The sequence below is a fragment of the Coturnix japonica genome, chromosome 4, assembly GCF_001577835.2.
Source record: "Coturnix japonica isolate 7356 chromosome 4, Coturnix japonica 2.1, whole genome shotgun sequence".
NCBI classification, from domain to species: Eukaryota; Metazoa; Chordata; class Aves; order Galliformes; family Phasianidae; genus Coturnix; species Coturnix japonica.
The window spans coordinates 15,839,119-15,855,735 of NC_029519.1; the positions used below are offsets into that span (position 1 = coordinate 15,839,119).

The following is a 16,617-nucleotide window of genomic DNA, read 5'->3' on the forward strand; positions in this document are numbered from 1 at the left end:
GCAAAGTCTAAATGAATGCCATTCATTTTCATTAGGTAGCTCTTTAAAATCGATAATGTTTTCTTTAAGGGAAAGATTTGGCTGTTACTAATTTAAATCTTATTAACTTTTGCCTTTTTTTTTTTTCCTTCCTGAGGCTCAATTGGAGCTGCATTTTTCATTTAGATTTGAGGCTGCAGGCTACATGTAATTCCATTTAAAAACACAAGGTAGGCAAGAGTAATGCTGGGTTAACAGGAATTTAGAGAACTGAAATTCCAAATATTTTGCATGAAGCCTACACCTATTGTTTAGAAGTAAATGGTCTTCCTGGCACGAACTTTGGAGATGCATGGCTGTTTGAGAAATTCTTTTCTAATTCATGCAAAGATGTCAAAAGCAGGTTGAAAATCCCTCTTTCCTACACCGTAGTCTTTCGATTTATGTATGTGTATATGCAGTAAAAGTCTGTGAATATCCCCGAGTTGTGACCACAGTCCCCTCTCCTCATGCCTGTGTTTGCATGTCTGATGATCTCAGTCTAGTGGGACAGTGATATCATTCCTCCCATCCTTCAGATGTGTTCTCTGTAGTGCCAGGACTATTTCTGAATATATGCAAATAGAAGCAAAGTAGCGCAGGGTGCTTAATGCTTGCTGAGTGTGTCTTCTACCAGATGGCATCCAGTAGCAAATAGGCTCTTAGTGCCGCTTTTTGTTGTCTCAAATTGGTAGCTCATTAATTAGGTTGTATTTGCTCTTCTTTCTTATTAAAGGTTCGCTGATCAATCCCAGGGAAGAGGAAAAAATCCAGTTCTCCAGTTATTTTGAGTATTTTGTAATAAACAATGTTAAAAATCACATTGTAAAGATTTGTGCAGCCTTACGCAGGCTAGCGATTCAAAACCTAGGGCGGCTTTTTGGAACAGTGGTTGGCTGGAAGGATTCTGGCACCACGTTATTCACTGCACATCAAAATTAACACATTTTAAGCAGTGATTTTTTTCTTTTTTTTCCCAATTATGTAAAGTCAGATGAGTCTTTAGGGAGATTAAAATGAGATTTATACCAGCTTAGGAGAATTCTTAAAATTGACAACTTGACACAGCAGGATTTCAGATTATCTGAAGTCTGGCATCTTTCTGTGTGCAAAGATTCTCTTCAAAGTCATCATGATGGAAATATTTACAATGAAGACATAATAACGTCTTTGACATGTAAATCATTTTAATTGCATTTCTTATGCCATCAACCTCTCCCTGACTTAACATTTATTTCAGAAGTGACACATGAAAAAATATGAATAAGTTTGTGATGCTCTTATTTTTAACAGAAATACATACAGCCATAAGTGCCTTCACATGTGAAGAACTTCTGTTTTTCAGCAGTATCCCTGATGTAGTTTGCACAACATCTGCAAGTCTTTATTTCTGGTTCATGTTACTGGTTCTAGATTACACACTTGGTCCCTCTGTTTCCTTCTCCTTCCCCTCCTGAAAAGTGTTTGCTGTAGGGTCATGCTCCACAGAGCATCAGCACCCAGTGCTGTGGGGCACGGAGATGGCAATGGTCGTTGCCTGCAAGTTCTGTTTTAATCTTGATGAGATCCAGTTCAAAGTGTATTCTTTCTACACATGGAACGTGTATTGCATTGTCAGAGGCCTTTATGTCATTGTCTGTAGCTCAGTCTCCCTGCGCTGAGGCACTGTATCTCATGTGTGCTTTTTTTGCCACCACCACAGCTCTGGTTTCACGGTCTGAGACTGAAAAGTGCATGTGATCCCATAAAACCTGCTTTGCGCTGAATATAACTGTATTAGGTATGTTATTGCAATGGTGTGAAGCTGCCTGCAAATGTGGTGCTGCAGTATGTTCTTATGTCTGTTGTGATGGGCAAATCTTAGAAGAAGTACGAGTGTGTCATGAAGGTGAACCTAAATATGTGTGAAACATTGCATTATGGAGCTCAGCACTCAGTACAGCTTGCTGCTTCTCCTAGGGAGAGATGTCTGTAACGCAGGTTAATTTTTAAATCATAACTTCCCCTTTCTTTCTTACAGTCAATTATGATATCTCATAAGAAGAATAATTCAGTAGTGCTTGTTTATTTTAAATGGAAACAAAAGTCTGAAGAATGGAGTTTGTTGTTTTAAAATGTCTCATTTTGAGAGCACATTGTAATTCATCAGTTACAGACACCTTTTAGTCAAATAACCCTCTTACAATTGCATTCGTAGTTGTTCTATAAAAGCCAATGTTGTTTTGATTTGTAAGTGTTCATTTTATTGAAATGAAATGCAGTGTGTTCTGCTGCCAGGAGAGTTCCCATCTAAATTCTGCTCAGTATGTGGAACTGATATATTGAAATGACAGGAGAAATTACAACCTAGGTTAGAGCATGAGTTGCAACCTTTTCAAGCCATGGTCAACTTGTCATGCAGGTGGAAATGGCAGTTGGCTCACTGCAGCTCAAACTATCTGTGGCAGGTAACAGGAGGAATGGCATAACAATTGTAGAATGTTTCTAAAGGCAAGTGTGTAGAGACAAAGCAAATGACCAAATCTTTTTATTAGTTGCAAGTAAATTCCATTGAACTCCAAAACATTAATTTTACCTACTGTTTTTTGCACTTGGTTATATTCTGATGAGTTGACTACAGATTTCTAAGCTAGAAAATCAAGAGATGTTTTCTGTGTAAGAGAGTAGCTCTGCTGTGTTCCTGTGTGCTCCCAGAGATGGGTGTTCATGGGTAAGGCTTCCTAGAATGAGGTGTCCCTGTGAATAATTGCTTAAACCATACACAAAAATATTATCTGTAGCCAAACCATAGGAGTAACATCCAGTCTTTAGCCCTACTTCAATCTTGTGGTGTGATATGATATTATCCACAGGCTCTTCTTATAGTCTTATTTTCTTCTTCTGTTGAGCAGTTCTCCTTTGCCATGAGTGAGATGGTAGTAAGAGCCCTTACAGCAGACCTGTTTCACTCCAGGATTCCCCTCTGAAGAGAGCAGAGGAAATGAGTTTAGCCCATTGTATTCAACAAGGAGTCCATCATCTTTCTAACCTGATCTGTCCTCAAAGCACACAACCCAACTCATGCTATCCTCATACTTGAAAAACAGATGAAAACCAAAATAATGTGGTGCATGTACACCAGTGCCTCTCCCTCCTAGGGACCAGGAAATTAACAGAGTTTCATTCTCTTTCATTTTAAATTCTTATTATTCACAGCTCACTCCTACAATTCCCGGCTGGGAATACCAAGCAGTGAATATAGAGTTTCCTCATTGTGTGATTACTTGAGACTGCAACTACCTGATCTGGGATCTAGTTCTCATTTACTTTACCTTCAGTAGCTGTATTCAAAGGGACTAAGGAAAAGAGACTCATCAATTATTGAAATGAATTCAGCTTTGTTCCCAAAGTTTGCGTGATGCTGAAGACTTAAAAACAGAGTGTGTGAAAGTCTCCTTGAGTTAATGTATGTTGCTGGAAAACACTCCCAGAGTCCTGAAAGAGCTCCTGCATAGTCAACAATACTTAAAATAGTAATTGCGTATACCTTCATGTATAAGGCATATCTCTAGTCTCTTGCTTACTACCTGAAATCTTTAGTATGATAAAATCGTTAAGTGCAGTGTAATATTTTTGTCTGTCTTACATGTCATTTACCTCAGGCATTATTTTCCCTTTTCTTAGAAAAAGAAAACAAAAATCAGTATCTAATTTGTCTAATGATAGTTCTGTGTACCGTCTGGGCAGTGTACCGTCAACCTTATGTAAAGAAGTTCTTCCACATGTTTGTATGGAATTTCCTGTGTTCAAGTTCCTTTGATAGTTCTTTTGCTAGTGGAGTAAGGATCTTTTGCCAGTTATTTTATGGCTAGTTTTGGGGGGGTGGGGTGGGAAGAGAAGGGATGAATTCATTTGTAGATCTCCAGATAAGAAAAGAAGCATAATTTGAGAAAAGACAAAGGATGGACAGAGGACTGAACTTTAGAAATGAACTTTCCCACAACTCATCCAAATGTCTGTGCCTCAGAGCAGGACAGGGCTGCAGCCCACAGGGAAGCATCTGAGAAGGCACCTCTCAAACCCAGGTTTGGGACTTTGTAACATATACAAAAGCGTCAAGCTATAAAGTATGAAGTCTTTACTATTCTATGTCCTGGCACTACTGCTGTTGATTTTCAAGGTGCCTCTTACATTGTGGTGGCAGCCATGGAGAATTAAGGCATTACAGTGAATATTTAAAACCAAAGCGGTTTATACATTCCAATTTCTCTATTGTTCACTTCAATACAAACTCTTTAAAAATCTGACAGATATTGAAGTGATTAGGAGATCAAGGTCACCAAACTCTCATTTCTAGGGTAGATAGGCTGCATTTTAAGCAGTTGTTTTAGTGCCTTCCTCCTTTTTTAGCTTGCTAAGAGGAGCAATCTGCTTGAAACAGGGAGCACACAGCTTTGGAAGGGCACTTCACTTCAGGTCCACCTGGCTTTGAAAAGGTAGCAAAGAATCTGATGAAGCTGGATATTTCCTTTCCATCATGAAGTGATGTATGGTTAGACCATGGTTGGACTCAATGATCTTTAAGGTCTTTTCCAACCTGAGTGATTCTATGATTCTGAGCCCTGACCTCATTAATATGCCCTGGCTCCAGGAAGCTGAGGGTTTTTTCAGGGTCTAACTGGCTTTGGTCTCTTTCTAAAGAATTTTACAGATTGTTGATCTACTACTGTGTTCTGTTGCATTTTGAGTAAAATGTATTTGAGAATAAAATGCTTCTGGCTCCATATGCATATGTAAGTCAGGACAGAGCAACCCGTAGTTATTTGTACCTCTGGCAGTCTATATTTACAGTTTATTTGACCTCAAAACAAATTATGAGTGTTCAGCTGGAATCTTTGACATTTGAGCTGGGTTGTTTAGCTGTGGCCTTATAAGAAAAACTGGTCAGAAAAATGAACACATAAAAATCTTAAAAACCTTGAAGCCTGTGTTACAGATGTAAGCTTTGATCAGAATTTGGAGAAAAAACAGCCAAGTATAAGGATACATAAGTGCATTTTTATTCTTAATTTATAAGCCAGACTTGGATGTTGCTAAATATAATAAAGCTTCTTTGCACTCAAAATAATTTGATATAGGAATTCTTAAACATTTGCACTTCTAAATGCCTTGAAAGTCCAAAACTTTTCACCAGCAAACTTGAATGCTCTAAATCTTGTTAGAAGCCATTCAGAATGTGGAGAGCAGAGGAACTGCAAAGTATTTGTGTGATCCTTTTCTTAGCTATTGGGCTTTTTATACTCCATGTAAGTCATTGGTATCTGCAGTCGTTTTAAAGCTTGGACTGGAATCTGGTAGGAGAGGAGGCATTGTTAGGGTGGGATGTATCCCAAGCACCAAGGGCATGACCTGAAGTTTTGGAATGAAATCTTCCCCACTGCTTTCTGTCTGGGGAGACAAACACCTCTCCTCTTTCCCCTTCACTTTATTTGTTCTTTTGTCCTCTGATTCTTTTCCTGTAACAGCATGGCAGAGACAAAATACACAGTGGAACCAATTGAGGAAGTGTTGTACAAAGCTGGAGAGAGAAGAGAGACAGACTTGGATGTCATTCTATAGGTTGGATTCTTATTAATTGCTATGGCGGTGTCCTCTGGTCACCTGGTCTGACAGGTCAGCTGAGCTGAGGAAGCTGTACAGGCAAAGATCTGGAGGTGACATCCATGGTTTTGAAAAGCACACAGTGAATAGCCTCAGCAGAAAAGTGTTCTCTGAGCAGCAAATCTTCCCCCAAATGTAGCAATATTGAAGAATGAGTGACAGAGACAGGGGATGGCGATGAGCTTGTGGCTGGCTCAGGCAGCTGACAGCTTAGGGCACAAAGTGTGTTGGGTGGCAGTGGACTTTGTACTGGGCTTAGGTGAGAGACAGGACTTGTAGCGATGAGGGGCTGCAGGATCTGCCAGTGCTGTAGCTGAATTAACAAAGCACAGCCAAAAGGGCAGAGATATGAAACCAGTTGGTATGGTGAGTCTGATTTAATACCCTGACCCTTTGTGAAGATTGCATCTGTCCAAAGCTATTAAAAGTCATACTGTGTTTGCTCAAATGGAGCAAATCCTCTTTCCTTTAGGGTTAAGACTTGAAAATACCCTTTTGCCAAAAATTCATGTAACTGATTTCTCCCCTTTGAGAGTCCAGAATTTTCATCCCGGTTCAAACTTCCTTCCCCGGGTGCGTGCATCATTAATACATGCCTGCAAATTCCAAATGTGATGGATGTCTGTTCCCAGGCTCTGCTGTTCTATGGCTGATATATAAGTAAAATATAACTCCAAGGAACGGTTTGTTTGGTTGGTGGATTTTTTTTTTTTTTGGCTAAATATTTACAGTCACAGACATTTCTTGCTTTGTGGAGCAATAAATTTAATACATTAGCTAACATATTTATTTATTAATTATTTATTTGTAGATGATTTCAATTTAAAATGAGATTTCAGGTAACAAGGTTGGCAAACATGTTTAACAATCCTGTGATATAAATTGCTGTAGGTGGCAGATCCCTACAAAAATTATTACAGGCAGATTCACAATGCAAAAGTTATTTATATGACAGCAAGCAGAAAGACAAATTACTCAGAGACTTTGTACATGCTCTTCTGTAATTGCTCATAAATTATTATGGTTCGTGTTAAAATGCATCTAGAATCCCTAGACAATTGGATTTATTCAAAATAAGAATAACAGCAAATAACCAGGATATGTTAGGGTAGGAGATGCAGTGCACACTTGGGGTGACTGCTAAAACAGGAGTACAGTAACTTATTGTCAGCCAACTTAATCTGTGATTTATTTTATGAATCTGAAACCTTCCTTTTCAGTTCACCATTTCCTCAGGTTGCTTAGCCTGGACAGAGATCTGGGATGGTCCTGGATCATAACTGGGGTTTGCCTGCTGTGACTGAGTGCTGCAGGGCTCTCCTGCACCCACACAGGGCTCTCATGTAGCACAGCACTTTCACATGCTACAAAATAGGGTTGCATTCAGTCAGTGTTCTGCCAGGGATGTGGGACAGACAGACAGACAGGCAGATCTTACTTCCTCAGGAAGCCAGGCTAGAAATGGGACGATGTTTCCCATATCATCTCAATGCTCTGAAATTTAGAGCATATTTCAAAGAATTGTCTTAACTGAACTTGTCTGAAATACACTCACAATGGAGAGGATTTGATCTGAATGAGCTCTCAATCAGGCATTTGTTAAGGATCAGCTAATTATTAGGCAGCAGAGGAAAGATATGTATATGTTTTTTTTATACAGTGTCTCTAATGCCATCGCTTTTGTCTTCTTAACACCCTAATTACTTTACATATTGAGATCCAGCCCAGCCAAAATGACAGCAAACTTTGTTCTTGATAATGGAGCGCTAAACTCCACCTAAGCAGCTTCAGTCATTTGTAATGACAGCCAGGAGAATGCTCCAAATTAATCTGACAATGCACACGCTCCAGTGACTGACAGCACGGCGACAGGAAACATTCTGACTACCATGTGAGTGCAGGGAGCCTGACCTAGATTTAAGCCTCTACAGCTTCATAAGAGGGAACATTCCTGACTGTACTTAACAGGAGAAAGAGAGTAAGGGGAAAAAGTTGTCTCCTGTTTGATTAGTCTTTCTGCAAAAATTAAGATTTCATTAGGGAGCTCTGTGAGACCTCCCCCTCCCCTCTGCAAATGTCATCAGCCCTGTAATGAGTGGTGGCTGTGTTCCCAACAAGCCATGCTCTCCCTAATTAGCACCTTGCAGGAGCACCTTGCTGATGCCACCGTCTGCTGGTTGTGCTGCGCCCGCTGCTCAGGGCTGGCCTGAATGCCATATTCTTCCTGCTGGCCATCCTTAATGGGAAGAGGCCCTGCTGTAAATCTCCCTTTCTTCCATTTTTCCTTTTGGGATTCAGGTTCTGACTGCTGTGTCCAAGTCCATGAGTGCCCCCAAGGGCTGGCAGGATCCTGACCCGGCCTCGCAGTGCTGGGACAGCCAGCAGTGCTTTCACATTCTCTAGTGTCTCAGCTTGTGTGGCCATTCCTACATCTTTCATCTGTTCCAGTGTTGTAACGCAGCTGTAATAGTTCAGCAGTTGTGATTTTGAAGATAAAGGAGTAGCAAAGTTCTTGGTGGATAGGAGAAGAAATTCTCAAGTGAGAGTGGAGGCTGAGGGAGATGAAGGGCGGTTAATGCTTCTTTGAGCTGCGCTTGTCAAAACACATCATCTGGTGTGGCTGTGGGGGAAATTTTATGGGAAACAGCAGCATTTTCAGCCTCTAAAGCTTGATTTCCATACTAGGTCAGAACCTAACTGCGTAACTCTTTGTAACTGTGGCTCTGCTTTGTGATAATGGAAAACCAGCACGTTTCTGCTTGACCTGAAGGCTTTCTGCATGTACCTGGATGTCAGTTATTCTTTACCATGGTTTAACTTTGCTGAGCCAGCATAGGTTTGAAAGCCTTAGATGACATTTACAGGATTAGATTGACAGAAGATTGACAGAATTAATTAGATTGCTGGAATTAGTTTGGATCTGAATTCCAGTTCTGGGCATCCCTTTTCATTTGAGCTTAGGTGTTTTACTTAGAGTGTTGTGACTTTGCTGAACTACAGGGGAAGGAAAGTGTTTAAGAGTGTGTGCATGTCCTGGAGAATGCAGATGAGAAATCTGGATTGCTCAGCAATTCCTTTTACATTCCTTACTGGGAGAATGAAGCTGTAAACTCTGCAATCCTTTTTAACTGTAAGCTTGCACCTGCCTAAAGAGAAAGACTTAAAAAAAAAAAAACCCAAACAACAGCAGCAAAACAGCACAGAGCTTCTTTGAGCAAGTTCTGTATTGAGACCAATTACATGCAAATGCCCTTAAAGCCACCTATATATATAAAATCATATAGTCATGATGTCAGAGCATTGCTTAACTGTGAAAGTGAACTGGGGTGAGTTGGGGGATTTAGATTCCTTTTCCGACTCTGCTACTGGCTGCTTGTGTTTATGAAGTCTTAAGAAGTCAGCTGGCATAAGCAGGAGCTACCTGTGTCTGCCTTTGCCTGTGACTACTCTTGGAACACCAAGCATCCAGTTCTGAGTCTTGGGTTCCTGTTCCCCTTGTCCTGAGCTGTGTTCGTTGGTTTTACCAAGATGTCGTGTGGAAGTTTATATATAAGAAATGTATGAACAGGTTTAAAACAGTGTTCAGCTGCATGATTCCTGTGGCCACACTACAGTTAAAGCTGATACAAAGTTATGGGGAAAGTCAAATCTCTCATTTACCATGGCTGGTTTTGAAGGATTTAGGAGAAGACTGAAAAAAAGGTAAACATAATTTGTAGGTAGGAAAGGAAATGAAGTACTGGATCTGGTATTCCACCATATGTACATATTTTGGCTTGGTACATTTGTTTAGGAAATAAATAAAGTCACATAAAGAGTGAAAGCTATTGGAGATGTTTGTGAAATTATATCTATATGAAGAGTATTAGATTTAGATTTGTAGAACTGATACTCTAAATGCAGAAGATACAACTTCAAGCATGTGAGGTTTAAGCTGTCAAATAGCTGCATCGAGGATAAAGATGTTTTCAGTTCCATGTAGCTGGATATGATCAATAACTTCTGCAAAATATATATGTGATCAAGTGTATTGATCTGAGGCAATGTGTTGGCCTGCTGCTGGTCTGCCTTGCAGTCTTTTTGTTTGGTTATGTTCTTGATTGAGATTTCCTGATATTCTAGGAATAAAAAAGATGGATTTAAAAAGTCTTTGATACGTAATCTAAAACTACATGTTGATATGTATATATGTGCTAGGATTATATTGTAACCAAGATGATTTAGAAGTAATGAGTGGAAATACAGGGAAAATTAATCTTTTGGCTGACACTGTCATTTTTAAACTGAAGTACCAAATCTGTTATAGCCAAGATTCAAAAGCTTTTGCTGAACAAAACATCAGAAGATCCCTTTCTGTAATTGTACAATTCCTATGTCAGCTTGGTAGCGTTGGCAGCATGTTTTAGTTGTATCCTGTAGCATGTTGTAGCTGTGTCCTCTTGGATATATTACTATCTAGTTTGAGTAGACTGTAGGAAAAAGAAAAGGCTAAGTGGAACTGCCTTAGAAAAGAATAATGGTTGCATCTTTTATTTTTAATGTAACATAACTAGCAGAGATGAATGGAAATGTTAGAATCGGATACCAACATACTTTTCCTCTGACAAAGAATTACTGAATTGAAAAGTGTTTTATCTGAGCAAGCAGTTGAAGTGAAAACAGTTGGTTTATTTATTAAAGAATTAGTGAAAATAGATGAAGGACATGATATTCTAAAGAAACTAAGTTGAGCAGGCCTAATGTGCTATAATAATAATCTGCTTTTATGGACTGCATATTTTATGTTTACATGCAACTAATAAAAAACATACAAAACCATTTAATATCTAATAGCTGACACAGGTTTATCACTCTGCTATGAAACAAATATTATTTTCTTTTGATTAGTTGTGTTGCATTTCATAGGCTGCCTCTCGCTACATTGAAAAATATATCTGTATCTAATATTTCTTTATTATTGTTTTGCTTTCAGTTGATGGTTGCATTGACTGGTCAGTGGATCTCAAGACATACATGGCTTTGGCAGGTGAACCAGTCCGAGTGAAATGTGCCCTTTTCTACAGCTATATCAGAACTAATTATAGCATGGCCCAAAGCACAGGTCTTAGGCTTATGTGGTACAAAAACAAAGGAGACTTAGAAGAACCCATTATATTTTCTGAAGTTAGAATGAGCAAGGATGAAGATTCAATATGGTTTCACTCGGTTGATGTGCAAGACAGTGGTTTCTACACATGCGTTCTAAGGTGAGTATTGTGTTCAAGTATGACTAAGAATGTATAGATTATCTTGTTTAAATGTTTTCTTTAGTTTTCATGATTAAGATACCCATGCAGTTAATATATACTCATTATTTTTCTTCTCTTAATTGTATTTGTCACATAATGCTGTCTTAAAATTAGTTTCCCTAGTAATTATAGCTACCTCTTTCAAGAGCTATAATTAAGCATTTGCAAATTCACATTTTGCCATAAGCCTTCATAACTAGATAGTTCTTAAATCATTAAGTATTTTGATCAAGTAATCTTCAAATCCTCCCAAGTGACAAGTCTTAAATGAGTTTTCAAATTTGGTAGTTTTGTGACTTCTTTTTACCCTTTACTTATAACTTTAAAAAGTTATTCAAGAGTTTAGACACAGGTTATGTGGTTTGGATGAGATTGGGCCATTAGAGGTTTGATTTCTGTCTGGCTCTGAGGCAATATTTACTTTCAAATGCATTTAAGATTTTTAATAAATTGAAGCTGACCTCATTTGGTAAGGTGCTGAAATGCATGCTTCAAGTATTTTGGAGCTCGTGATTTCCATCATGTTCATGCCAATACCGGCTCTATGCCTGAAATGAGAGGATAAAAATTAAAACTCTTTAGGAATGAATGCATAAACACCCCTTAAGTGATCAGTTTTGAATTAAAAAGAGCTTACAGATACTTCTTATGTATGTTTCAGTGTTTAAGCTCTTTGGTTGTAGAAAATGAAGCTTCAACCTTATCTGCTGCTCCAAGCTGAAATTATGTGCAGGTTTGATGAATTTAATTTGAAATATTTGCACATAAATAACAACACTGTTCAGAGCCCAGAAGCTGCTCTCTCCATCTCTGCTATGTGCTCCTGCCTCACCTCAACCTGCCTCAGTCTTTTCTGATCCTCAGTAACGGTACTAAAATCAAAGCTTGCGCTGTGGTGCATGGTATGTAATGGGAACCAGTGTCCCATTTGGTTGTCAGATGCATCTGCCAAGCTTACTATTAAGTCTGTGTTGTAGCTTTTGGACTTTATTATTCTCTTATTAGCATCTCCGTCACAGGTCTGGGGCCACATGAACTCCGTGGTTTTGAAATGCTGCAGAAGGATAGTGATTTATGTGTTTCAAGAGAGCTGTACTTTTTTCATAAGATGTAGCTGTTGTGATAATCAAGTTACTAGTTTAATGCTCCTGGAAATGTTTATGCAAATCCTATGTGAACAAGGAAGAATTGATCTTGAATCAAATTCTGGGACCTACTTTTATCTAGGAAATTTCAAAACCCTTTGCTCATTTACATGACAAAGTACTTCTGGTAACAAATGGGCGACTTCTTAAATAATTCATGCCTTCTTGTTTTCAGATAAAAACTGTATGAAAACTGTATGGCCTGCTTCTTGGGAGGCATTGTACAGCAATAATATCTTCCCTGTCTGTTATGTATTTTTCTTGTTTGTGCTGGAACTTTCTTATATAATTTCAGATTTATTTTTTTTTTTCCCTTTTTCAGATTTATGTGGGAGTGCAGAATATTATACGTAGTGATTACATATAAAAGACTATATTTCTTCCTTGAATTAACTTATTTTTCTTTGAAAAATTGGATAACATGTCCTTGCTGTTATTGTTTATAAAATTATAGGTGGCTTAAAATAGCTGAGGAAACAGCAGTAGTAATTTACTTTAATTTCATTAAAATTAGGTTAGATGTAGTGTTCTGAAATAGGATTACGTGTCTGCAGTAGATGACTGTGGCATTAACTGTGTAATTTCAGCATTATCGATCTATTTATATATTTTTTAGCAGATGTTTGCATTTTAGTTGTTAACCACAATCAGCTGCATTGTGAGCATGTGAGGGTCACTGGTGAGAACTGGATGTATTAATGGCCTCAAGTTGCACCAGAGAAGGTTCAGGTTGGATAATTAAGAAAAACTTTCCTAGAAGAGCGGTCAGACACTAGAATGTGCTACCAATGGAGATGGTGGAGTCACTGTCCCTGGAGGTATTAAAAAAGTGCTTGCACGTTGTACTAAGGGACGTGGTTTAGTGGAGACATACTGGTGGTAGGTGAATGGTGGGACTAGATGAACTTAGAGGTCTTTTCCAACCTTAGTAATTCTGTGGTTTTAAGGGATCCTAATTCTGCAAGGAGTTTAAATGAGTATTGACTTCATCTCTGTTAGCTATCCCACATAAATGACATGAAAATGCTTTGGTAACAGGTAACTTTTTTTGTGCCAAATCTGGGATGTTATAGCAAGGTTGACATTGAAAATGGCTTCTGGCTGATGGATGAATGTGTGTTTCATTAGAGTTTCCAGACAGATGCTGGGACATTTGTGTTGTAACTTTAATGTACAGTCTGGAAATGCTGCTTTTTGGAATTCTCTTTGCTGTGCAGGCCCTGAATATACTATTTATCATCCAGTGTCTTTCCATGGAACTTTCAGGTAAACCTGTCAGCATTTCTGCTGTTGAGGTTGCTTTTCTGGGATTTTCACATCAACACTCTGGATCCTCACTGTATGCAGGAGGTAGAGTGCTGTGGTCACCAGCCTGGCTGATAGAGCCTCCATGTGCTGCAGTGTGCAGAGTATGACTGAGGGTTCCTTGCATACCTCTGAGGAAATAAGCCTGCAGGTCTTTAAATGCCTGCATTTGATGCCAGAGAACTGCCAACAAATCAAGTTAGGAAATGTGTGTCCTTTCCCCTTACTTAATCCCTACCTGTAGAGTTCTTAATGGAGAGCAGCATTGCTATGGACGTGCGCAGAAGAATCAAGCCTTCATTGAGCTGTTGGTGAAATATTGAGATAGTCCTTTCTGAGCAGAAATAAAATTGACTGAAAGTAGACTTTAAGCCTTCAGGTTCTGAATGTCTGTGGAGCGCATGACCAGCAAATCAAAACCAGATTTAGGCAGCCTGAAGATGCTGTCAGTAAAACTTAATTTGTGACATAACCTTTGTGCTCTCGCTTCAGTGGGTGTTAGGAGGAGCTGAGGAACTCTTTTCAGATGCTTATAGCCAGGGTTGCAGAATTCACCTGGGATCCCAGCAGGAACTGTGCTGTTTTTTTCAGAGCACTGAAAGTCTGGCTTGCATGCGAAAGAAGAGTTTTGTCAGGACTTTAGGGCTAAATGGGAAAATTGGAACAAAATCACACTGTGGAAATGTGTGGGGGTAAGGTCAGCCTTTCTGCAGCCACCTTCATTTTGTATATTCCCATTGCAGAATGTTTTATGTCCAGGTGCTGTGGCTTTCACCAGTGCTCAGTTCACTGGTGAAATTGGATTTTAAAGCCACTTGAAAATCTTGTTACTTTGAAAAGGTCCAAAGATTGTTTCTTCTAGTGAAGACACTGTGGAGTCTTTAGTCATCTGATGTCCAAGACACAACTGAGTAGTTGCTGTAGTATGCATCTCATAATTACCTCTCAGCCTGGCACACTGGTACAGAGTAGCTTTCATAACTGTACCGTATCAGGTGTTTCCGAAGAAGGCAGCTACATTTCACACTTAGAGCAAGTGAATGGACATGGCAGGGCTTAGTACTCCCAGGGTCTGCATGACATTAACATTAAATGTCACACATTAAACGTATGTGACATTTCCCCGTTAAATGTGACAGGTTCTATATAAACAAAATCCCTGTGATATATAGCATTTAAACCTTGGATATGGTGCCAGAACACATACAACATAAAGTCAGCATGAATCATGATGAAATAAAATTTAACTTATGGAGATATAATGTTTTGGCACTATCAAAATGCAGAGGAAAGTCAAATCAGAATATTTCTACTTTTCTATCTAAAATTGTGTGGTAACTGGTGATGCTCCTGCAAATCATGTTGATGACAGTCTTTACTGAGAGAAATCAGCTATACATTCGTTTGAGACAATTGCAGAAAATAAAGATTTGTTTCTGCTCCCTGGTGGTGTGCATATTTGTATTCACTCGCTGTCCTTCTTTGAAGCTGTAAAATAGAAGATATCTATCCTCTGTTTTTCTAAAAGCCAGTGTTTATGTCAGTGAGAAGCTGCAGGAGCAGTCAGGGCTTCAAGCTGCAATGCCTGTGTTGCTCAGAAGTTGGAGAGTTTCTAGCAATTTTCCTGTTGCAGAATATCACATGAGAATATTGTGTATTTAATTTTCCTCATCAGCTTCAGGTACCACTGAAATTACTGACATTATCCTCCAGTCCCTACAGGTTTTCATAGCAAGAGCTCCATGTGCTGCAGTGCACCAGTAATGTTTCTTCTCACCATCACTGGTTGGGGATGGATGAAATGCCTTCCCTGGTGGGCTTCAAACCTTGTCCACCAGGTTGGGAGAAAGTGGAACAACTGCTTCCTCACACAGTTGTTTTTGCCTTCAGGAGACCTGATGAAAAGATGTTGGTCAGCCCTCCTCATCCCTCTCCTTTCCAACACATCAAGGTGTTCTATTTCTCCAAATAACAAAGGAAAGGAATATGCTTACCCAGGTACCACTCCTGTTGAAAACCACAGTGTTTCAGTAGATAACAACATATGTGTCCTGAGAGAAGACAGACATATAGAAGTTTTCCTGCGGAAATGCATCAAGCTCGAAGTATGATACGACATATCTGTAGGGAAGTAAACTGGCATTTGGTACATGATCTCAGAGGGAAATTTCATCTTTTCTGGCAAAAATAACTTTTTTGCTAGGTAAGACAACCAGGAGGACTCAGCTGCAGGACTCGAGTAGCTCTCCCTGCAAACTGGCATAACGACATTCACATCATGTTTGCTCATGATGGCGTTTTCTTTATACCCCATCAGGTAATAACTGTTGCATTGTTTTATGTGCTCAATAGTCTGTACAGAAACAGAGGGGGGCTTGCTTTTTCTCACTGCGTCTACAAATAGGACTAAGATGCATGAGGAAGGATCTACTCCACTTTTTTGTTTGTTTGTTTGTTTCTCTCAGGCACCAAAATCAGTGAGATACAGCAGTGCAGACATATCTAATAGGTGTCCCGAACTCAACTTTTGTTTTAGATGTGAAGTGTCTCATAAAAATAAAAACAGGAACAAAAAAAAGAAAGAAGAGTAGATACACGAATTTACCCATGTGTGGGCTGGAAGAAATGAAGTGTTCAGTGCTCCCAGAATCGGGATATTGTAAATACAAAATCATTGGAAGGGGAATTCTTAATGTATTATTTCCTGGGATCTCTTGTCTCTGTGTCTCAGATTTATGTCATTTGTAAAAGTTGGCTTTTCAGCAAGAGAATATAATTTAACTGTAATATCCTGAGTTCCCCTAAACAATTATTAAAAAGTAAATGAAAAGGGCTTAGTCATTTGCGGTGGCAAACATCAGGACAGCCTGCTGCCTTGTAACACTTAAGGGAAGAGATTGCTTTCCTGACAGCAAACCCAGACAATTACATGATTATTTGGAATGAGATGTGTTGAAGCTTGTAGTGACCAGATAGTTCATGAACTGCAGTGTGATGTGCTGAGATACCTTTGTGTTCTTTTGGCTTGTGTTTTTTTTTTTTTCTGTGTTTTGTATTATGTTTTTATAGATCCATTTCTAAAAGCTAATAATTCTGAAGACTTTAAAAGAAAACTGCACGGTTAACTTGTGTGATTCAGCTTTAATGTTGAGAGAGTTTCTCTCTGGGCCCAAGTATTCCTTGCTGTAATGACTCCCTGGTGATTTGCGTGTGTTTTAGTT

General features: G+C 39.1%; 1 protein-coding gene across 6 annotated transcripts in view; it reads left to right on the forward strand.

Annotated features, from left to right (window-relative positions):
• IL1RAPL2 (interleukin 1 receptor accessory protein like 2) overlaps positions 1 to 16,617 on the forward strand; it is a 305,577-nt gene that overhangs the window by 137,948 nt on the left and 151,012 nt on the right. For all 6 annotated transcript variants that reach the window (XM_032444393.1, XM_015860827.2, XM_032444395.1 and 3 more), the window contains one exon: positions 10,631 to 10,904. In XM_032444393.1, coding sequence (XP_032300284.1) covers positions 10,631 to 10,904 — 274 coding nt within the window. The remainder of the gene's footprint in view (positions 1 to 10,630; positions 10,905 to 16,617) is intronic.